This window comes from Anopheles maculipalpis, chromosome 3RL (genome assembly GCF_943734695.1).
Source record: "Anopheles maculipalpis chromosome 3RL, idAnoMacuDA_375_x, whole genome shotgun sequence".
Taxonomy (NCBI): domain Eukaryota; kingdom Metazoa; phylum Arthropoda; class Insecta; order Diptera; family Culicidae; genus Anopheles; species Anopheles maculipalpis.
Genome location: NC_064872.1, coordinates 18,096,002 through 18,121,407, shown reverse-complemented (window position 1 = coordinate 18,121,407; position 25,406 = coordinate 18,096,002). Strand labels below are relative to the sequence as shown.

At 42.8% G+C, this 25,406-nt stretch overlaps 2 protein-coding genes across 2 annotated transcripts; one reads left to right on the top strand and one right to left on the bottom strand.

Moving 5' to 3' along the window:
- Nucleotides 1–437: 437 nt before the first annotated feature.
- LOC126564525 (mothers against decapentaplegic homolog 3) lies at nt 438–20,074 on the bottom strand. The gene is made up of 8 exons (XM_050221595.1): nt 19,848–20,074; nt 3,560–3,653; nt 3,181–3,491; nt 2,827–3,107; nt 2,363–2,540; nt 1,997–2,202; nt 1,778–1,922; nt 438–573 (listed from the first exon to the last, which is right to left on the bottom strand). The coding sequence occupies exons 1-8, from the start codon at nt 20,045–20,047 to the stop codon at nt 450–452; spliced, it is 1,539 nt and encodes a 512-aa protein (XP_050077552.1). The 5' UTR covers nt 20,048–20,074; the 3' UTR covers nt 438–449.
- Nucleotides 20,075–22,555: 2,481 nt separating this feature from the next.
- On the top strand, nt 22,556–24,184 carry LOC126560447 (uncharacterized). Its single transcript, XM_050216406.1, has one exon. It carries the CDS (start codon nt 22,556–22,558, stop codon nt 24,182–24,184), a length of 1,629 nt encoding a protein of 542 aa, XP_050072363.1.
- The last annotated feature ends 1,222 nt before the right edge of the window (nt 24,185–25,406 follow it).

Below are 25,406 nucleotides of genomic sequence, written 5' to 3'. Positions count from 1 at the left end.
GAAAAAATCTTTTCTCGCTCAAAACATGGATGGACAGAGAAGCTGTTCGTTGAAGGATTTCTTCGATGAGCAAAGTAAATGACACAGCAAACGAACAATAAACAAAGGAAAATGTATATCTGTACACGATTGTTTCTACGGACTGGGATGTAAAATTAAGCAATTTGCAATGCATCAAAATTTTGTCAAAAGAAAGTAAAAACAAAAAAAAAAGGTCATAATCGAGAAATTTTTACACCGCGTTGGGTGTAAATCTGGTGCTGGGGGTGGTGCATCGAAAGGTACAGGCTGGAGCTGAGGAAGGTGCGCAGGAGCAAAAAATCTTCCGGCGGAGGTAGTAAAACAGTTTGTTCAACCCACCATCATGGCTGTGCATTACAGCGCGCGAGAGCTATCGCCTAGGATCGACGCTGAAACGCACACACACAGCAACACAAGGGTGGTTGGGTTTAGGACATAGAACTACATGGCAAACGTGGTGAACCCATCTGGGTGAGGACACGGTCCAGCCACTGAAGGGGACCGTTTAAATGCAGCTCTATCCAGCACGGTGTTGAGGTAACGGTCTGTCGACTGTGAAGATACAAAAAAAAAACGGGAAATTAGAATCGTAAACAGAAAAACATCATTTTCATGGTTTTTGCAATAAATTTGACATTTACCTACAGAGAATAGAAAAAAATTGCTATCGGAAAATCAATCATGTAAGATTTTTTTGTAGGAATAATAGTTTCCTATGTTATTTGATGGAATTATATGAAATATCCGCCCTGGAAATTTATTACGGCCTTGATTCAGCTCCTTAACCTGGAGCAAGGCCCTGACAACCGTTGCACGCAAAAACGGACTCAAGTTTCACCATAAGTTCCTCCTCGGTGTTGCAGGACGTTAGTGAGACGTTCAACTGCGTCCCAAACACAATAGTTCGGCGGGTTAATGGGCATTGATACGGCGCGATAAAAGCAGAAAAATTGTCAGCCAAACATTCGATGGTTTTCGAAGCCGTATGGCAAGGTGCGGAATCCTGTTGGAATGACCTACAATTGGCCATTCTAGTAATCCAAGGTGTCATTATCCTTTCCAGCATCCTAATGTAGCCATTGGAATTGTTAAAAGAAGAAAGTTTATATCACTTCCCCTTCTGACGACACGCACCCAAACACCTTCACCGTCTGACTAAATTTGGTCTGGGACACCAGCGGAACCTTCGAAGAGCAGTAGGCCAGTCATCGGTTATTCTGGACGTTCCATTTTTTGGCCTGGCAACAAGAAATCCCGTCCGAAACGAACCAGATCGTCCTAGGTTGCACCGGATGGTGCAGTATGTTCAGCAGTTTTTTCGCGTTCTTCAAGCGCCTCTCACGACCTTTCTCTGTGAGCAGCTGTTGCCGGTTCCACATCCACACCGCGGCTAACGACCGAATTCCGACTACCGGAACATGCATCACTAGCGCCTGCATAACGATCAAGAAAGCGTCCTTTCGAACGCAATTTTATTATCGAGAAGGGTTTGCTCTTGTCGCTACTTCCTAGTATCACCGTTGTTTGCCTTTTTGGTTCTGCTGTTCGGCGCAGATCATCTTGATGCACGAGAACCGTTTCCACAATCAAGCATTTAAAAAAATCACCTCTTTGCACACTACGTTAGCTTTCGATTACCGTTTCGCTTGTGTTGATATGGGAATCCAAACACTAGCTATAACCAAAACTGTAACCGTCAAATTTATTGCAAAAACCCTGTATATACTCTTCCAAATAAAAAAACACGCTCGCTTACCGATATTCTGCGCCCCATCCCTTCACGAACGACATCCGGATTGTACACATCCGGGTCAGCTGATAGACGGCCTCAAAACCCGCCGATACGGACTGTGACAGTAGGGTGGCAAATTCCTGATTGTTAAAGATTTTTAAATTGCATCCTGCAAAGAAAGCCGCAAAATTTAGCAATGAAAGCTTTCCCTTTGGTGGCAGCGGCTAGATTCAATACACTTACCGGGTGGAATTTTACAAACTGTTGCCGGATGCCACCCGTACCGTTGATTACAGTTCGGGCTCTGCACGAAGATGCTGGAATCACTTAAACACTCCGCAAACACCTCGCCACCGATATAGTAAAGCCGAACACCTTTACCGATGTGACGGCGCGTTTGCTCCACTACCTCATTCCTGTTCACGTTCGATAGTAGACCGAGGCAGAATCTGTGAAACGATGCGTAAGAGCAAACAAAACGACAATTAGTAGGTACTATGACGATTTTTTACTTGTGCTATTATTACTATTATTATTACTTGTGCTATCTGTTCAGGCAAATCTGATAAATTAATATTCCGCATGGAGACCCACCGGCTCGTTGCTTACCGTTCTGAATTGGAAGGATCCGTAAACCCGTCGACCGTGATGGAAGGTTGAGAGGCGTGAAACGTTTCACCGACGCGCAGGTTTAGCTCGTAGTAGCTGATCGAGCACCAGAAGGCCGGTTCGTGGTACATTACGGGCTGTGTGTCCATTTCCGCTGGTGACATGCGCGACAGATCGGCTGGATGTAGGCAATTAGGAGTAGGAGTAGAAAAAAGAAAAATAAAACGCATTAGTCCCTTTCGCGACAGTACGAAAAACGAAGACATAGGACAGCAAACAACCATGACCCTTATGAGGTTCATGAGCTTGATCCGGTTAATCCATTGGCATTCTCTATTCTCTATAAAGTGTAATAAATTCAATAGTGATCAAATACGCTATAAAGAAAACGGCGCCCTGCCGATGGGATCGACGCTGGACGATCATTGGACAGGTAAAGAACGCGGATACCAACAATGACTCACTCATATTGTCATTCTGGTCGAGCGGATCCCCGTCCTCAGACATGTAGCCGGGCGGTGGCGTCTCGGTGTTCGGTATGGTGCCCACACCGACGCTAACCGAGTCCATAATCGTCGTGTTGGTCGGTATCTGTTGGCCCAGGGTTGCATCCATGTAGCACGGTGAAGAAAGTTGCTGCTGTTGCTGTTGAAGTTGCTGCTGGTGTTGCTGATGCTGCTGCAGTTGCTGGTGTAGCTGCCGGGCTGATACTTGCGATGGCTGAGGACTGGTTACATAGTTATCACTAGAAGAGAGACGAATGATATTTTAAATAGAGCCAAATTAAACTACTATTCTACCATCTTTACTACACTTACTTTAATGCATTGTACTGTATGTTGACTGGTACGGTATTACTAAGATCGTCCAAGGTGTAGGTAACGGAGTTTTCTCCCTGAAGGTTCGATAGGTTCTTCGGAACCAGTATGGTCAGCGGCTGTTGTGCCTGCTGTTGTTGCTGCTGTTGCTGCTGCTGCTGCTGTTGTTGCTGCTGCTGCTGTTGCTGATGTTGCGAGTGTTGCGAATGCGATTCGATACGAGCGTAGTGATATGGATTAATGCACACCTCGTCCTTCTTTAGATGATATGCGTACTCGCATATATCGAGCGCTTTCAACTCTGTCTGACTCTGTGTAGAATAAATGAGAGTAGTGAACAATAAAACATAATTTTGCTCGTACGTAAACAATATCTTACCTTTAGATCAGGCCAACGCCACAGTCGACAGTATATGACGTGAGGAAGACCTTTTTTTAGCGCAACTCCATTTTCTCCGTTCGCTGAACCATTTCTGTAAATAACAAAGTGAAAGAAAAGTTCATCAATACTGCCTTCATTTATTTATTTCTTTAACCAAAAAAATAAATGCCTCTTTAGGGGGCTTATTTCAGTTTACATTGAAGTTTCGAATAGGCTTCTATCAATTTGTTTAACGCAGAAAATAAAAACAACAATAATTAGTTAATAAAAATGAAAGCAGAAGAGGACTCAGAACACTACCCTGTCACGACTTTCTTTAAGCTGACTGTAATTAGTAATTAGTTTTGATGTGATATTTTGTAAAAAAAAAAAACAATAGCCAAGGTGTATCCAAGGTTTGCCTGGACACGTGTCACAATAATATGTAGCTTCCCGCCTTCCTCCAGGCGTGCAACGGTCAGAACAAACTTTGCAATCCCTTTTTGCCCCTCCATTCAGTCAAATTTCGTCGGAATGCGACGTAGTTGCTTGCTTCCGTCGTTGGCGATATGAGCCTCTCAATTGTTCGACGAGTGTGTTTAGGAATCGCAGATGGCTCAGTGGCTTTTCCCCTTTTTTAGATCTTTTGCTGTTTATATAAACGGTATGAATTTACCAGGAAAATTTCCACACCCCAGAAGAAAAACTTACACCACCGCTTTAAGGGAGTTCACACTAGAAATCGGTTGGGCGCCGTATCGGCGCCCGCTCGAGTTGACACTTCGAATCGGCCGGGCACTGGACCGGCGTTGATAACAAAAATAGTGGCATATTTTATTTAGAAAATCCGCCAAACGAATCCGCGACATTACATTTAATAACAGTATGCCGTCTAGTTTTGTCGATTATCTCGAATTTTGATTCCAAATTTTTATTAAATAATTTTGCAATGAATTATAACGATCGGCGATAACTATGCGATGCTGCCATCCATTCAGGATCAAGAACGGTAGACCTCCCTCCGCACTAGTGATCAGAACTACTTGGTTCGGATTCTGTCTAATTCTACGTACGTAGCAAACGATTAAAATTGCTTTAGAAGTACTGAATTATAAATACATTATAATTATTGATTAATTTTTTAATTTCGCTACGCGCAGTCCAGGGGCGGTTTATGTCCCTCTAGAAAAGGGCCACTTACTGGAAAGGAAATGGGCCACTTGGCCCATTGTGATCCCGGAACCGACTTAAATCCGATTCTGGAACCGATTGCGCAGTCCAATTCCGAACCTACGCTACGGAATCGATTCCGACGAAAAAAAAAGCGCTTTGCCCATCACTACTTCGCTCACAATCGTTTACTACACCTGCCACTGCTCGGTTTCTCTGCTCGGAGCGCCCTCTTGTGGCGGGTATTGAAACCCTCGTAATGAATTGACAAATCGACACATCATTTATTTAAAGAAAAAAAAAACAAATAAATTTATTTTAGCACTTCATACGGTGGATGATTTATTGTTGAAGATTAATTTGTTTACTACATTTTCATGGGAGTAGTGTTTTGCACTTGTGGTATTTTAATCAAGCAAAACAACAACAAAAATCGCGGGAATTATGGGTGAACCAACCAGATAAGCGTTAATTGATGAATGCCATATAAAAAAAAAACCGTTACCGCAAGCGACACGATTAAGTCATCAATCACAAGTGCAGCGCAATCACACTCCTCCCAGAAAGAGAATGTGACTCCAAGTATGGCGGGAAAAGGGAACAGCAATGACAAAATAAAGTGCAGTAGTACATGATCGTTAGATGTGGACAATTACAATCCATTTTTTCACAAAAATCCTACGAAACACCCAAAAGGTTCGAAACACGTCCAATCTCTCCACGGTAAATAATGTGACTTTCTTCGTTTTGCGCCCACATGACTCGAGCTAAAATGACTCACCACTACTGCAACCAACTACACGCAGCCCAGCCAGACAGACAGACACTGTGTACGAGTGCATCTCTCGGCCGGTCGTCGTCTCGCAAAAGCGTGCTGTTGCTGATGTAATTGCCAGGCCCGCGAAGTACAGCGATCTTGGGCGCGTGAAGGACAGGAATGGGGGAGGGGGTAGTATCAATTTATCTTTCTCTCGATTCTCTACAGCCTCACGACAGAGTGCACACGGTACCCCACAGCCCACACACACGCCCAGAGCGCACCGGCAGTTCGTTAATGAAATGTGCCAATCTAAACGCAGACAAACGTGGGTCCACCTTGCACCTCCTTAAGCGCCGGCGAACCGACGACCGGTGGGAGCCAGCCATTGCTTGTTCGCAGTACGCATTGAACAACGATCGAAGAAAAAACGCCCTAGCCCACGCACCAAGTGTCTGCCACCTTTCTGCCCATGGTTCGGTGCCGGTGCGTGCGTGCACTGACGAACGGCGTGAAGGTGTCGCGCTTCATCGATTTATGGAATTGCAAGCTTTGCAACAAATAAAGTCATGGGACAAAGCTTTCCCAACCCCAATTAGGATAGAAGGGGGGGAGGGAGGGGGGAAAAGGAAACGTTACAAGCTTTTACTCGCCTATGTACGAACTAACTAACTGGCGGTCATCATGGCCAATACGGTTCAATGCAATCAATTGCACTAGGATGTAACTGTGGAATTTGACAAAATATGTTTCTTTATTTCATTGATTATCGCTAACATTTTCAGGTTCATTTGGCATGTTAGTAGCATTATCAGGCATGGGTAAAAGAGTTTTTTTTTCATTAAAATTAATATACGCAACAAAAGGGAAAGTTGAGTGATGATCTAATTTGTATAATTGGGAAGCCATCTTCTGTGATCACGAATTAACAAGGGCCAAGTTAATGGTTGCACTCTGTTGAAGACGAAGAGAAAATGCACAGGTAGAACTAGCTGTGAATGTACTTTCCTGGGTCCTAAATGTCCCTGACAATTGTGACAATGTTCTGCGATGTTGAGGAAGGAGTCCTCAGTCACAGTGTACTCGTCTCGGAGTCCTCAGTCACTGGACTTGACTTCTCCTTTGTTAGGGGCTTCCAAGGGTCTTGAGACATCACGGTGCACACGGACTAAAACTCCTTTAGTGAGTTTTGCATCAGTTTCTCACTTCTATGAAACGACTATGAAAAATTCAATTTTAGGGATAGCTTCAAGCCACAATAGATTGTTGGAGCATATTTGTAGCCAGGGGCTTTTGACAGCTACGCGCTTACATCGTATATCGAGACATAGTTGTATGCTCAGCAACATCTGTATTCTAGTTTCTGGCTAAACAAGAATGATTTAATGACTCTTCAATGGTCTCCAGACTGAATTTTATTGGCCTCAAGTACAATCTGTTAGATAATTAATCAATTTTAACAAAATAATATAATCTTCATGACTCACAATCGAGTTGATCCTATCCTCGAAACTAAACGCAATGGAATGCCATTTGAAGATCATTTGACAGCAGCAGCTGCGGCTACCGCAGAAAAGGTTCCAAACGATAGCTACGAGGACGCAGCTGACAGCATACAAGAACAAAGGAAAATCGGTGGTTGTCAAAAGTCCCCGGCCACAAGTATGCTCCGGGTTCAACTCTCATCCGGGGACCGTCCCCCCGTGGTGAGGACTCACTATCCTCACCACTGCGTGGTATATCGGGAAGAGTCTAGTAAGCCATTTCTCGATGGCCGACGTGACCTTAAAAAGGTCGTTAAGCCAAGAAGAAGAAGAAGATTCTACCATGTTTTGGTTTTCCAGAGCACAAAAACGTGAAAGGAAAGCAAAGGCTGACCAATTCCTTGCTAAGAGCATCCTTGCCTTATATGCATTAATGATGGGTAAATTCGACAAAAAACGGAATCGATTCCGAATGACTCCACCAATTTTGGAAGCGGCTACGGAAGGTAGGTGCAATCCGCCGTCCGGAATCGTCGGAGTCATACGGAGCCGCTAGTCGGCAGTGCCGAAACCGTTGAACTAGTTGGGAAGCCTAAAATTAATTGAAATTCCGCAGCGCTTCAAATCGTCTATGATACGGTGATCTAACCTACATTGGTGCTCTTCTCCAACAGCTCCGGACGGCTCCAACGGCTCCGGCCGCCGACCAGCGGCTCCGGATTTAGCTCGGAGTTACGATTCCTCAGATTCCTCTGTTACAACCAAAAACCTGTCTTTTCTTCAATTTGACGCCCGAGATGATCGACCGAGTGTCGAATTCGGAAGCTTCGGAGACCATCTTCTATAACTCAATCCAAAATTCATGCAATACGCTTATGACATAGACCTTGAAAATCAAATTCTTCAGAAACTTCATCTATCTCTAATCAAAACGTCATACCATGAGAATGTCACCAGACAATCGGAACAACATGGAGAGAGGAAGCATCATAGGCCCAAACTGAGCTAGAGTTACGGCGATGATGCGTTCGCTAGATAAATCGGAATACTGGATTGTCAGACGACGACACTCGACTGTGAGCGGTATAAATTGCCATGGAGGCAATTTATAAGTAAGTCTTGCTCCTAGATGAACGGTCCTGATCGGATTTAATACCAGTGTTGGATAGATTAAAAAAATAGAAAACTAAAAATATTTTAAAACCTAATTCCACAAATTGTTACCTTCATTCAATATCTCACAAACAGTATGAAAAACCAATTGAAATGTCGCCAAATAAATTCTCAAGCAGCTTGAAGCGATTGTAAACTCGCTGGGGCGGCACTACTAAATGATCATCTTCATTGCCATGCTATTCTTGTACACCAAACACCGACCAATGCAAAGCGCCACACAGCACCTCCTCCCTCACCACGCACCAGCAGCTTTCAGTTCCTGGATTACGTTTGCGCACCTTATAGCACCTTCATTACCATACCCATTTGCAATACAACACAATTCCGAGTGCTTTATTTGCTTGGTGCTTGACGCGCTTTAAGATTATCCCAAGATCGCATCATCACAATCATCACCAGCTCACCATCGATGTCTTCTGCCCCTTCTAACCACACAAACACACGGATGGGGACAACGTTTGTTGGCAAATAAAACGCGTTGCTTCTTCTTCCGCTACTCGCCCCTCCTACAAACAACTACTCAGTGGGCACATTATGACCTGTTTCCTGTTTCCCTCAACGGCTGTCCTCACTCGCTTCCATTGCACGGGAAGGTTTCGTTTCCGGTACAGCAGACGCGTCCACATGGGCGAATGAACACTCGATTCAACAATCCTCGCCTCGAACGTAAATTCCTCTGCCACACAAACAGGGTGTTCAAAAAGTTCATGTATCGGAGGCTAACCGTTGCATGCGGTGTCGACTAACTGTCACTTAGTTTGTAAACACTGTTTGTGGGAGCGATGAGCAGCCCGGCGACATATTCCGGCGGTTGAAATCTCGCGGGGTGAAGCGGAATTTTATTTACACTACCATCCGTCGGTACCGGGAGACGGGCTATTATGACGAAGTACTTAGGGATACAAACCGTACAAGAAACGTAAAGTACATGGAGTAACAGAGGCTGCAAAGAAGAAGAGGCTGGACGGATGCGAATTAATACTTTCACGGCACGTTCGATTCCGAATTTTCGTGTTTTCCGATGACAAACTTTTCGTTTTGGAACAATGTTCAAAATGATCGACTGTGGGAGCCGACATTTGCCAGCTCAATTCCCTTGATGACTATGTATGTTCATACATTCTTGCCAAGCAAAGCGTGTATAAAGTGAACACAGTCGACGTTCTTGAATTGCAAAAACGTTATTTCCAAGCTCTGGGACGAAATGCCGATGGAACAGGTGCATGTCGCGTGCGATTCGTTTAAGAAACGTCTCAAGCTCGTGATAAAATACAAATGGGGGGAGGGGGGGGTCTATCATCTAATATACCAAAAAGATAGTACACAAACATAGCTTCAAGAAAAAATTACTCAAAAAATAATATCTTATGTTTACATTGTTTGTGCTCGCTTTTAAAGTGTGCTCGAATATATTGAACACCCTGTGCACAGTACCACATTTTCATGCTCTCTCTCGGCACTACACAGACCACATACACACTTAAATAGGATATATTTTAGCAAAATGAAATTGAAATTACAACGCTACTACCACTGTCGATAGACACATCTCCGCCATTGACCGCACACGCATGCAATAACATTCTGCCTTTCGCCCGTGTCATACAAACCAAAACAAGTGCCAATGGGCGTCGGTATTGATGCACCAACCCTTGTGTGGTGCATGGAACGCGTAAAACAAGCTCTAGTCTATACGGTCGGTGTGACATGGGCCTTTTACTACACACAGCTGTAAATAGCCAATTAGCAAAATAAACACAGCCACAACTGCATTACTAAACAACAAGAAAAAAAAAGGTGCCAACCGTGCACACACGCAATCATTGTACACTAACACACACTTTTGATATTATTTTACTTCACTTTCTAAGGCAAACTGTTGTTAAAACACGCCCCGATAGTATTTTATCATTTATCGCTGATAAACTCTTCTTATCAAATATTTGCACTTTTTTTGTTGTTTCCTAGCTGTCAAAAGTGTTTCCACGACACACCACACTCACACAGAGAGAAATCATTACGTTGACGATCAAAGGATGCTTTGAGTTTTACAACTCTGTCAGCCCTTATTCGCATTTTCATTGTTTATTTTTCATTCCAGAATCGTTTCCCCCCAGACCGATTCGTCGTCTGTACTTAGTGTTTTTGTTCACCCGGGAACACACAACACACGACTATTGCACAATCCACACAAACATATTTCACCCCTTAATACCAACACAAACACACACGCAAGCACGCATTTCCACCCGTCATCCTAAGCACTCGCATTACACACACGCGAAAAATGCCGTCCATCTCGCTCACACACCGGGACGCGCTATGTCTGGCTGTGTAAGTAAGCGAGAGCGGGAGAGAGAGAGAGCACACTGCACGATGGAAAACTACAAGCGCTAGAAAATTGGCACCGAAAAAAATGTGTTCAACATGACACACCGGATCGCAATGCTGATGGAACATAAATCTACCTTTTGGATTTATAAAAAAACACTTCTTCTATCCTTAACTCCCAGGCTCACAGCGTCAGTTGCAAAGCAGAATACAGGACAACACACGGAAACACCGTGTAGTGCAAAATTTCAAACAACCGGGGCACAAAACGCCTCTAGCCGTACGAACATCCGACGCAAAACTGTCCGTCTGCCGGTTAGCATGCCTCCCGGTAAGGCCAGAAAAGAAATGGAGACCGAAACCCCATCATCATCATCATTTACACCGCCATTCGTTGCCTAAATGTATATATACACACATACAGACGGGCGCAGGTCCGTGGGCGCGCATCTCAAATCATCATCAAATCATGAACAATTCGCTTTCGTTAGCCGGGCGGAGGCGCGTTAGGACGAGGGCTAAGAGGTTTGTTCTCAGGGGAGGGGTAAGTGCACAAGCGCACACACACACACACACACACATTCGCACGGCACGCCAAAACATGAGAACAACCCCTAAACAGAGAGAATACCGCATCGAGAACGCTCCAGACCGAGAGAGAGAGAGAGAGCGAGAGAGAGAGAGTGAGCGAGAGAGCGCAAAGGAATACACAATTTGGGCAAACCCTGTGGCAATGGCGGACGATGGGGTGGCATGTCTAGACATGCCACCGGGGAGCACCACACCGGCATCAAAAATGGCGTGAGTGAGAGCAGGAACTAGAGAAAAAGCGTACAAACAGCTCACAATAAAACGAGATGGAGCATGGAAAGAAGCATAGGCTTTTTCGAAACATTATTTAAAGCATAAAACAGAGGGTTTTTTAATGAAATATTATTTTAATAGTTATACCTGATATTTAGTAAAATTTTCTTCTCCTTTTCTCTCGTTTAATATTTTTATTTTCAACATCGTTTTTCCTGTCATGTACATTTGTTGTACCAAGGCTATTCGATGATGCACACACGTCAAATAATACATGCGCAATGTTAAACAACAAACTCTTTGCAACTCTTCGACAACACAGCAGAGCAAACTGTGGTGAGAGAGTGGGGAGGGAAGGGACAGAAGAGGACAGAAGAGGACAGAAGGGACAGAGAGAGGCAGGGGAGGGCCATGAAACGAGAGAAGCAGCGAAAGTAGACAACTTAACTGGAGCACCCATACACACATAAATATGCTGACACCCCACACACCACCCCCCTCTCACACCCGCACCACCCCCCACCACACATCGTCACCTGTGCATTTCATCCCCTAGTAAAAAAAACCGGCCAACTTTTTGCACTTTTCAATGATGAGCTCTTGGGCCCCCGTCGTGTTCTTGTTTCGGTGCCCCTTGTCTTGAGTGCGGAAACATGTGAAGCGAAGGTTTTTTTGCCCTTTCTTCTTCTTGCATCTTTCTTGCGCTTTTGCTTTCGTTGATCCGTGACCGAAACGTGAACGCGCGCAACAACCGGTAAAACTAGAGAAACATGTACGCCGCCATATATTATTCATCCCGGTTTTCGGTGCCGGGCGATGAAATGCGAAACAACGCCAATGATGTGTGTTGTACAGACACACAGCGCTTAACTCGGTTGTGAATTTGTAATTTTACATCATTCGCACTGCACTGTGCATGTGCACACCAACATAAATGCAAATGTATGTAGTTGTTCTACTGAAGGAACTGCTCTGGGCTAAGTTCCGTTTTGCTCTATTACAATTGCTTGAAAAGAAATGTACAGTGAATCAAACAGAAACACGGACACCTTTAAATCGAACCCTTGCTCGACTTTAAGGACAATTTACTCAACTTACCGCTGGAAAATTATGTCATTTTAAGCAATCTTTTGCTTTGCTTTACCACAGAAAATTTGGATTAAAAAGCAGTCGCTAAATGATCCAGATAGACAGTGCAGAAAACAAAGATTTTTGCCTTTGCAGAAAATTGGACAGCTGTATTTCTTTGCAATTTCATTTTATATGTGGTTAAATTCAATTTTAAATTTAGGTGGACAGCGTCCAGGGCCTTGTCCAAGGCCGAGGGGTTCCTTAATACGGGGTGTTTCTTGCACGAGTCAGTTGTCTTGGCCCTAAACAAACCAATTCGTTTGGCGCCCCTGGACGCTCAGTCCGCTTATAGGAAGATTAGAGGATCGGAGGAGTTTGTTTGCGATAAAATTTAAATCCAAGTCTTCTTATAATTATTTTCAATTGTCAAAATTTATTCCAAAAATCATAGAATCCACATTTCTAAAAATAACTCTTTTGACTAAAGACTTTTGACTAAGAAAACTAAAACCGAAGATAAAATTTGCGATAATTCAACGGGGCCAAATATTGCGGATCAGCCAAATAGTTTTCACAAAGAAGTAAAACATTTTCAGGAGAAATACTATGTACAAACTATGAACCCTTTAAGTCTTAAAGTCTAAATTATATTTATAAAGCTATTTGAAAGCAATCAATCTGTCTAAGAGGCTTCAAATCGATCCTTAAAGCCTAAGAAAAACTTTAAAACATATTTTCATAGTTTTTTATACATTGAATCCCGATAATTTTCACCAAAAATGTTACTCTTTCGTCTGTTTCGATCAATTCACAACTGATTTTCATCAAAAATAGAACAATAATTGGTACAGAGATGTACACAAGTATGAACGAAAAGGAAATCATGATTGGCGCGCCCTTTGGTGAAGAAAATCGTCACCAATGTGGAGCAAACGTTCGATTGTAAGGTGTCCGGATTTTCGTTTGTGTCACTGTATGTAGGTTCCGTAGCAAAAGACCATCCAGGGCATTAAGTTTACCTTACAAAGTGTTACAGAAAGAATGGATCACATTTTTCATATTATATTTCCAATAAAAAAAACTGTCCAACTGTCGAGCAATGTCTTTATCGTTTCATTTGCATGGATTGAAAGCAGCTGAGGTATTATAAAGCAGTTTTTATATTTTCCTACATACGACGCCAACAGTTCATTTTCACTTATTGTATATTGCCTAGAAATGGACAATTTTGACGGCAAATTTTGCATGAAAATGGACAGGATAGAATCGTTTACACCATTTAGACCGATGTTCTTATCCTTAGAACGTCAAACTCCGCCCTATCCATCATAATTCTTCCTTTTAAGTTTCTAGTACATCCAAAGATCTAAGAGAAGACTTGACAAGGGAATATTCTTCTTGATGTTCAGTGGCTCTACAACTTCGAAAAATCCTGATCTGCCATTTCTGGCAGTTGGAGATCAGTGTTGCTACCGCCTGGTGGCCGAGACACCCCCTAACAAGGAATCCTAACCTAGATCTATACCCAAACGTTACTCAAGTACACCGAGGAGGACCGGTGGTACAGCGACAGCGGCACCGGTCTTAAAAAAAGGACCGGGGTTCAAATCCTATTCGGGACTTTCCCCTCGGAGTGAGGACTGACTATCCAACTACGTGGTATCGGGAAGAGCCTAGTAAGCCATTCGACGGCCGGCGTGACCTTTAGAGGTCGTTAAGCCAAGAAGAAGAAGAACTCAATTACAGAACTTGTAAAAAAGACTATAAAAAACCCCTGTTCTTCGACTCACCATAAATACGATCGTCAAAAGGCGCTCTACTGTCCGCTTGATTTCGTTCAACAAAATAAAGGATATTTTCAAGAGAGTGAAGCTTAAGATTAAAATACACAGACATGACCACACACACAGACACAGACCGATGCATGAGCGTAAATTGGGATTTTAAAGGATCGATTGGCTGGGTAATAATATCCGGAGAAGGAAAATTGTTCCTATCAGCGGTATTGTGCCTTAGCTAGTGCTACGAAAGACTTATCCTTCTTTTCACATTAGACATCGTTTCTTGCCAAAACGGTTAATCATCAATATTGAAGAAATGAACTCAAAAACAATGCAAAACATCACAATAAAATTAGTTAACAATTTTGTTTCAGAAACCAAAACATTCTAACGATGTTTTAGAACTATTTTGCCATTTCATGTCTTACTTTGTAGTGAATTTTACAATCCTCCGGTACTGCAAAAACATTTTATAGAGAAAAAAAACCAATCAACTGTCAAGTTCTTTTTGATTTTATATCATGTCAAAACTATTATTCCTTTCATTACAAGTTCATCGAGCACTGAATGGTTTTGTAAAGAAGTGGAACAAATTATTAAAATTTTAAATTTTCAATCGATCCTTCAATTTCAAGTCTGATTGAGCTACCTATTTAAAGGGTTTAAAGTAATCTTGATATGCTTGATTGTTTACATTCAAAGCTAATGGCTAGTGCATTGAAACTATATTTTTCAATAGCGTCTGATAAAATGCGAGTCATTTCCGTCGAAAAGCGCAAAAGCGTTGAGCACAAATGGTGCTCGACTTGCTAACATTTCGCTAAATCAATTAGCGAAATCGGTTTCGGAAGTTTCGGAAGGAGTTCGATGATACGCCGAGAAGTGGCCGAAATCCTGTCGACCAACAGTTGGACCGGGAAATAGCAAAAGCTTTCAGGCAAAGAAAGGAAAGTTCCAATCGCGATGTGGCTCCAGCTGAACAGCTGAGTCGCCAATCCTCATGCATCGTGATGGACGATGAGTCGTACTACACCGTGCCAGAAAGCAAGGATGTCGAAGAAGCCAACAAATCTATATTTCTAAAAAAATTCGGAAAAAAGGCGATGGTGTGGCAAACCAATTGCGAATGCAGAATAGCCTGGAAGGAAGAAAGTGTCGAAAGTCGTTCGGAACAAGTTCTGTTCTGAACCTGATGGGAGGCGTCAGATCAAAAGGGCGATCATTAGCATGCAATTGATTTTTTATTTTTTATTATTATTATTTTTTTTTTGGGAAAAAGTCCAAAACACACCACAAACATTGTTTTTCAAATAAACATACAATTTGTGGAAAAAAAAGATTTGTCTAGTTTTTTTATTGTGCTTATACTTTCGGAGACACCCATTATGTATCGTGTCTTGAGAAAATACGAATAAATTAATTTTATATCGACCTATAAATAGCTATTTAGACGATCTACACACTAAAGCTAATAACAAACAAAATCCATAAATATCGTTCAGGAAATGGCATTGAAATTCATCATAACCGGTACAGCGCCACTGTAGCTCCCGGTCCACGGTCACCAAATTAAAGCATATTAAAAAACCCAAAGCAATACTGTGCGCTAAAAGCACCGTTGTATGCGAATTGTATGCATGTGTGTGTGTGTGCGAAGAAGAGCTCATCCATCCCAGACCGCGAAAACCTTGAAATCTGCAAAACACGCGTTTGCCAAATTTTTATTCGCAGTTGCTCTTTTTGCTTTCCTGCGCACACGCACACATACTTTATGGCGGGGATGAGGAAAGATGAGCTCATACGTACAGTGTGGCTTGCGCAATTAACAACTTTTGGTTCAATATAATTAGCGAGCCTTTATCAAATAGTTTTGTTAATTTACAGCATTTTTAGCAAATCATAAATCGTCACTACCAGCCGGGATAAGATTTGAGTCTCGGTCCTGCCGTGTGAAAACCCGGTTGTTAAATTTGACGCGTGTCTATTTAGCTATTAGACTATGTGAAATGAATCACAGTTGGGTAAAAGGATAACAATAATGATGATGGAGGCGCATTATCCTGATCATCGTGAAATGCGAAGCATATTCTTATTCTATTATTTTTATATTCGTTTGTAACGTCTGGCATAAAATCAGAGAATGTAGGTGGAACTGTTTAGTGTAATAGAACTTCTTCACTACAAAGCGTTTAACCTGGTCTTTCGCTACAAAATGCATCGCCAATAGGCAGAAAGAGAGGAGAAAGAGATAAAAAGAGAAACAACAGTATAAACTCAAAAAGAAAAACAGCAAACAGAACGTCGCAAAAAATGATAAATAACGCTGCACACACGGCACGATGATGACGATGATGATGATGATGGAGAAAAAGAGGGACGACAAAATTGAGCAGGCACAGGACACCGAAAACCGATTTCTATGCTAATTTTGAGACATCGTAGTCGCCGTCGTCTGGTTTTCGCCATCGTCGCATACACAGACACACACACACGTGCATACAAGATGCACACACAGGGTGCACCTGACGAGACACGGTGACGATGAATGTATGACGCTTCCGGCTCTCATCATCTTCAAACTGTACGACACTCTCTGTGTTCTTTGTGCTCTTTCTCTCTCTCCCTCTCTACGAATAAAACCATGTAGAAAGGGGGGTGGGGGGGGGGCACAAAACACAAAACACACGGTGGGTCGATATAGGGAAGAGTGCCCTTACTAGCCTATACACGGGGTAACTGAACTGTACACGACTCACCAACACATTTTCAACCTTTCCAGACCAGACCAACAAATAGGGTAAGGGTCACACTATTAGCAGGCCTAACAAAAAACTGTCGCGACAGTCTTGTGCACACACACGCACTCACACACACACACACACACACACACACTACACCTTTCCAGCAGGGAGGCGCGAAAACGCCTTCCGTTGCTTGCTTTTCGTAGCCGTGGATACGTTGTTGGATATTTATTTTTAGCACATTTTTTATTCAATTTCTGGTGATTGCATTGAGTATCACTTATTTTGCTTACTTATATGAAAAATAGTGTAGAACATGCCTTTCAATTCTTCTCAGTACGCCACGCCAAGATGATGATGACGAGTCCTGTGATTGCTAGCAAACCAGAAGCAAGAATGAAATATAAAGCGGAACCACGATTGCAGACTCCCCAGCAACGATCACTACACTATGACGAAATGCGTACGTGACACTTTCACTGTCTGCTACGATGTGTAGCAACGGTATGGCACCAAACACCGGTAAAGAAAATAACCTGTTCCCGGTCACCAGAAAAAAGAGCCCTTCTGCTTCCTTCCTTCTTTTTCCCCTTCTTGTTTGTATCCTTTTTTTTCTCCACCCCATGAAACAACCAATTTAAAGGGGACTCCCAGACTAACTCCGGGAGTTCATCGCCTGCCATTACCTCCCTCTAGTGAGGTAGAGAGACGAGAGACGGGAGGTACATTAGAAATGGCGATATGCGCGCGCATACATTTTGCCTTCCCGTACAGTACACACACAAGTACCGGCTGTTCCTGTACATTTGGTCGGTATTTTCCAAAACATTCATCCGCACAAAGCCAACCCCGCCGGGGAAGACAGAACGACGGACGAACAGACAGACAAACTATAGACGAAACTTCACCGTCGCACACTGTTACAAATATACACACACACCAACACGCGCCCAAAGCGGAGTGTTGTTGACCTTGTCACCGGGGCGCTCGCATCACGCGAAAAGAAGCGTGAACAATGAAATTCATCAAACTCCAGCAGTAACGATAATGAATACTAAAATTGTGTTATAATGTGCTAAAGTTTAATTATAAAAAAACGTGCAAAAAATGCTTTCTTAATCATGCATTAAAAGCATTTGGAGGATTGGAAAAAAATTTAAACTAAGAACAAAATAATCCTTTTTCCCAATGGAGGCGCCCAGTCTTTGTTAATGTTGCAAAAAAAACTGAAAAATGTATAGCAAGAATGTTGTAATTTATAAATAAACGAGTGCAATAGATCATTCAAATTATTATTTTTTAAATTAAAACTCTAATAGCATAATATACAACAAACAGGAAAGCAAGCGCGAACCTAGTTGGTTGGTCCCAGTCAAACAACGCATGATGCAAATGAAATCTAAGGGCCGTCTCCGTCATTTAGGTCATTTTTGGTCGCTACAGCCACGTCTTCGTAGGTCAGTTCGAAGTGATCTGTAATTACGAAGCATTCTAGGAGCGACATTTATACTAACTCCAGAAAATGACCATAAAGGACAACTGATCCGGTATACGGGAAGACGCGGTCCGGTTCTGCTGCAGCATTCTCGCTTACAACACAACTATACGAACAGTGTTTTGTGCTTTTTTTTTCACACAAAAATATTTTAGAAACCGTCAAAATTGTAGTGCGGATTTAAAAATATTTAAATAAACCCTTTAAAAGCCCGAAAAGGCCGTTTCTTTTATACATAACATGCACTGTAACAGCAATATTTGTTTACCGGTTTGCTTACGAAACATTTTTACCAAGCGATGCTAGCTATTCATTATCATTTTTTTATACGGCTGAGCCCATAAAATCCCAATTCAGTTTTAAATGTGTCGGCAGAGAAACCCTCCTCCAAACTATCTTAACCCTTATCAGCAGCGCCTTGTAAAACTGGCTTAAAGTAAAACAAAAATACAAACCCGGTTCCAACAGCTGTTCACACAAGCTGCTGGCACGGGAGCTGCTCTGCTGCGCTCGAAACAGTGCTGGTGTGACGCAACGGAACCGGCTCCACAACATAATAACCATGACGACACAAAGCATAAGCCCTATTGCTGCAGTTTGAGAAGCTCTTCAACGAAACACCTTCCTTTCCAGTCGAATACATTATTAGTAAACAACGTTTCGTTTGTAAGTTTTGTTTGTAAAATCATATCAAATAGCAGAGAGCGGGAAAGAGAAAGAAAACTCTGTTCCACGTGCACACACTCAGCACACACTTCTGTCGTACGATGAAATATTTGCCCTATTCTAATCTATCCACCCCTTTAAGTGACGTCATTTTCAAACACATCCAAGTAACACATCTCGCACATCTTTCCCTGTTACCTTGGACACTTCAACCTCCACTCGTATCACTTCAAATTGTGCATTCTTTGTTTCCGGACAGTGCTTCTGCCACATAAACTCAAAATTACTTTCAAGTGCATCGATGCTTGCTTGTATGGGTGGTTTTTTTTCTGCAGGTGGGGTAGCTGTCCCAACCAACCATGTGATCAACTTCAAAATGCCAAACATTACATCGCGCACACCGCCGTCATCAACGCAGGGTGTGTGTAAGTAAGTAACGCGGAACAAAAACAAAATCATGATTGTTTCACCGAGGAACCACCTCTCATCAACCGGCCTCTGATGTGTGTGCGCGCGCGCGCGTGCCAGTGTGTGTATAGGTAAGCGCCGTGCTGCTAGTATGGGTTTACTTCCAAAACACTGATTTCGGGCCTCGCACGAATGATCCGATAGCTTTGTCCTTGATCTTTACGATACGGACGCATGCTTTTTCTCTGAATGTACAGCGTTTCACAGGTTCCCTTGATGGACACACACACACGCATTTTTAATTAACATTTTATGAGATAGCATTAGGCGAGCCGGAACCAAAATGACTTTTTATTGTCCAGCTTTTCACAACTAACTCAAACTTCCATTATATAAGGGTACATGTATGCTCATGGACTTACCTAGGTATCGGTATACATTTCGTGTGGCAGCTCTGCACGGTAAGGGCCCGTTCCAGCTCCTCCAGGGCGCTCGTTTTTTTCATCTTTTTGGCCAAACTTTTGACCGCCTTTTCGCCCCATTTCCCTTCGGCGGAATCGTCCGAAGGTACCTTCCGCCAGCCGAGCAACCGCTTCACGATCGGTGGCGTGAAGGGCAACATCGTTTTCACCGTTTGCCCCCCGTAACGGAATCGAAACCGAGCGGCAACACTGTGCCCTTTTTTGCCGGAACCGGACACAACACCTGGGAAGGGGGCTGGGACACACTGGGACACACTCGCGCACAATCGTACGACCAAGATGTACACACGCAGAAACACACACTACTCGATCGATTATTGGTTGACGTTTTTTTTTACGCTACAACCATTCCACACATCACTTGTTGGTTGGTGCTATTTCGCCGACGTTTCGCAAGGCAAAAAATTGCTAACGATATGAAGAAATATAAAACCCCCAAATCGTAGTAAGCAGGGTCGCCCTTATCCCCGTGTGTTTGTGTCTTGCTTGGATGCGGTCAGAATTTGACAGCCAGCAATTTGGACCCCGGTGAAGAAAACTTCCTTTCCGACTGGGTGTTTTCTTCTCCGTCGTGATGATCCTACTACGCACCCCGGGTTGTTGCTGGATTGGACACCTTACCGCACTGGGGCAACACACCGGATACGGGGAACGAATATCTCTCCGCTAATCACACACACACCGTCACGGCACTGGGGAGGGTTTACACACTGCTAACAATACGTCGTCGACTAGCGGATCATCAGTGCCAGATGAATTGGAACATATTTTCACCCCGGACAGCCCGGGGACCACAACCGCAAACACTGTTCACTGGCACAAGTATATTTTCTCTCTATATCACCCCTTGCCTTCGACTTTACAACCAAGATCCGGGCCTGCGTAAGGGAGAAAAAAAAATACGTACGACGTCAGACGAGGCAGCAGTACCACCGCGACATCATCACCTGAACGGTGCGCACTTCTTCAACACGCACACACGAATATTCCCAGGGACACGGATGCACTTTTTCACCTGGCTTTACAACCGTTCCCGCAACGATTTGGTAATGTACATTTGCGTACTATCCTTACCACGCAATGCAAGTGCAGAATTACTTTTGATCGGTGCAAAATTGGCACTGAACAGCGCTGTGGATTTCTTTCTTTTTACGCTGGGCAAACCACAATCGCGAAAATATGGGTAAAAGTGCGATAGCGATGGGCATGGAACGTTAGCTCCGTTGCGCGATTTCGGAGCGGAGCAGGCATTCTTTTGGGTCGTAACAAATTGATGGAAAAATATATTCTTGCACACGCGCAACTATGGCAGCAATTTAAATGTTTCCTTGCTTTGTTGTGGCAATTATGTAACTATTTGTTGGAAATTAGTACAACCATTCTAATTTTCAATTTGTGTCCCAAGATCATGTTCCAACTGTCAGTTTTCGCAGCATACGTCAAACAAAGAGCTGTCAAACCGGCGACAATAAACAAACCGATGGAATGTTTTAGCAACAACTTACAAAAACTACACAATTTGTCCATCCACACGCCCTTTGAGGCTCTTTCGAGAAGGCTCGCCAAGTAATAGATTAGAGAAGTCCTTCTCTCCACGAAAAAATATGTTCATCACTATGCTAAATGCGCCTACATGTATGCAAAGCGCAGCACGTACCGGCAAGGATACACAGTGTGATGTTTTTGTAGTCAAAATTGGCTGGATTATTTGGCAGAAAATATAACTAAAATTTCAATTTAAAATTCTTTTCTTACTATTATGAGCTTTAGTTTTTGACCTCAGAAAGCTTCTACGCATCCTCAGTCAATAGAAGGTGGATTATGACGACCGATATGTAGCCCTTAGCACTTGTAACATATTCATAGGAAACTTGGTTCCAGTCTTATGTATATTATCGCTACGCTTCATAAAAAGTCTAACACTTTGAAAGGCTAAGCATATATTAAAATGCGTGGTTTGATTCACTTTTCATGTTGTAATTGTTGTCTAGGAATCATTTTAAGCAATAATACCCAAAGTATTAAACGAACGAATTTTGACCACACCAAAAATAACTGCCTAATAAAATTTACATCTTACAGTGCTGCACACTGCATATTCAAGGGATGGCCTTCTCGAGTCTTTTGCAGGAATTTATATTCAAATTTCGGCTATATTTCCTGTTAATTATTCGAACCATTTTATATTACAACTAACATTACACACTAACATTGATGAACAAATTTCGCCAGATAGAGGTCTTTTTGACTTTTTTACCTCTTAACAGAAATGAACCTCAAACTATGAACGAAAAGCATAATCAAACCCTCCCCCAGTTGGGCTGACAAACCAAAAATGCACAACATCAAAACAACGACATCGACTCTACCAGGCAGATGACTCTAGAGTAGTCTTTGGAACAGTCGAACGCAACCTTTGAATATGCGGAGCTGTTCATAAGGTCTCCCCAGCATAGAAGGCCTGTACCCTGTTTCGAAAAATAAGAACAGAAATCCACCCGCACGCCCTCACCCGATCGCAACAATGGATCTGTTGTGGCTAACTCCCCGATTTGGTAATTTCGTTGTTTTTTTGTTTCCTTTCTATTGCGTCTATAATGGAATTGACAAATTTACACACTTTTCCCACAGAAAATAAGTTCGACATGATGGCTTGGGAAGCTGTCGTAGCAGGAGACAGTCAATTTCTGCAAAAGCTTTCGAACGAAAATAAGGAATTCTTCTGCATTGGAACGCTGACCGATAGAAGATACTGTACCATCTTACACCATGCCGTGATGAGCGAAAATCTGGATGTGGTCAAATGGGTGGTCGAGCATTGCAAGCCAAACATGGCAGCTCAAAATGAGGACGGTTTGACGCCATTAATGCTTGCCTGTGAACAATTGGCTGCTGTTGAGTTGATCATCTATCTGTATCAGCAAGAACTGAAGGATGAGGCGTGTATGGAAGCGTACGACTACATTTCGCCACTGTACTACGCCGTGTATCAGGACCGTCTAGATCTAGCGCAGCAGCTTATTGCAAACGGGGTAAAGGTGGACGATCTGTTGCTTAGAGATCCCTCCTCGCCACTGTCGATTGTTGCTACGGTTACGTGCAATACGGAAATGTTGCAATGTCTGCTGGATGCTGCTAACGTGCAAGAGACATTTGCCGCCGGTAAAGATGATGGTGGTCCAACGATGCTGGATGTGTTTGCCGAGAGTGCCGTCTGTTCGGCAGAGCAGAAAGTGGCCTGTTTTAAAATATTGTACAACCTTGTATATCCGGTTCCGGCACACGTGGGCACCGAACGGATACGCTACCAGGTCGAGGACATACTGAAGCTAGCCCTGCTGAGCGTTCAGTCTGAGTCTTTAATTCCGCACTTTATCGAAACCGAACGCAAATGGGAAATGCGGGAAGACATTCGCTCACTGTACGAACGGTTGATACCGAAATACGAGATGCTGGCAATGTTTGTGCTGTGTGAATGTGGACCAGTATCGATGGATAGGGTAGAAGTGCTTGGTAGCATACTCCGAAGTCCTTCGATTCGAGATTTGCTGGTTTCGGGGGCAGGTGTTGATCTGCTAGAGATGTACATAAGCAGTATCCTGCCGGATGAACAATACTCCACCCCAGATGCCCAACAATTGTTGGAAGATTTCGCATCCTTTGCAAAGCGAATCAAGCTGGAATGTTTGCGAAATGCGATACAAACGGCTGTATCGGAAGCTCTGGTGGCCTACCGTCTAACGAAGGATAAACCGCTAATGAGTACCAGGGAACAGTTCGCCGCCTATCAGCCTATCATCGACTGTATGGTAAGCATGTGCAGCAACAATACGGTGGATGCCATAGCAGAGCGCTTACTCAGCAATGAATCACTTCTCACCAGACCGGATCTGGTCTTCCCTTTGCTGAAGCACTGCTGCTCGCTGCTTACCGTGCGGGACAGTATGGAGACGAATCAGCCGACACGATTGTTTCAATTTTTTATTCATCTGTTCGGCACTTGGAAAGCGGTCGAGTGCTTCAGTACGCCCCGGCTATCCGTGTTTAGCCTCAAACGCTTGGCACGGGATACGGTGCGTGAAGCCGTCTGGTATGGGATGGATGCAATGCAAACGACCCAAAGAAGTAGTCCCTTCTTTGACCGCCTGCAGTCGCTCGATATCCCCAACGAAATGAAGGGCTACCTGCGGTATAGTGATTATACTTCCGTGAATTACTTCCTTTGCCATCTGCATGAAACTATAGATTATTTGCGCGAAACCAGAAGACTTGACTAGATGACGATAGACGATGGCACCGGGCAAGCACTTGGTGCAACACCATTTTATTTCCTATAAGGAAATGCATTACGTATGCGTTAAAAAAACGACTTTTTTAGATGCATGATCAAATGAAAGGGCAAAAGCACATTGATCCAAAGGCGGACAATGAGTAATGTTTTTACAGAGGGTTTTAAACAAAATTAATTGTTTGAAAGCCAAATAGTTATAAAATAAAATACCCAAATATATATGTACACTTCCGTCAATAATCATCATAGATATCACTGACTAAATGCAAAAATGCAATGCCAGGTTTGCACTTATTTTAAAATTATTTGCATTGAATTTTTAATATGTCTTTGAATAGTTGGATAAAAAATATGAATACTATAGAAAATGTTGCATATTTTGTTTATGTTAGTGTTAAAAAACCTAACATTGGATAGGGGATTTTCCTCTTTCAATTAATGTAGAAAATTCCGTTGGTACTAGGGCACACTTAGGTTGGCTACTTGGGATCCGCCATAATCGTTCCAAACGTTCATTTTTTTTCCAGCGCTCGCTTTGAGTAAATCACCACTTCCCTATCCCTGTGCTACTTTTTAATGCATGTGGCAACTATTGGGAGGTTCCATGTACTATAAATCACATTGGTCAGTGCTATGCCTGAAGAAAATAAAACGGTATGGTATGACTTTTTCATTGATTGCGAACCGCATCTTATGTTGACAGTTTCAAGGGCTTAAGATGGTCAGATTATCAGATCCAGGCTCCCACTCTTAGACTTTTCCTTCTCCAGAAAGGCCAGAAAATGATAGATCGCATAAATTGAAAACATACATATAAATAAATATACATTACCTTAAACATTCAACCTGTTACTTGTAGCATGGCGAACAATTTTCCAAACGGTCTGTTGGGTGGTAGGCGTTACCTATTTCTGGAGAATTATATTTTTAACACAAAATACAGTTTAAAAACAATCCCACATGGAATTATGCGATAAAGCTCTTTTAAAACGCGTCATTCGTTTTAAAATATTAAAAGGGTCAAAAACCAAGATTCGGAATTATGTCATGCATTTTATCTATTTTATACGTGTAACGCGCCTTTTTATATAGGTGTAACGAAAATAATTTATTTTGTTCTAGCATTGCGCACGTTTCGATTTCAGTGTAAAAAATTTAAACCGAAAATACGACGTCGGGGAGTTTAGTTATGATGAATTATGATAAAA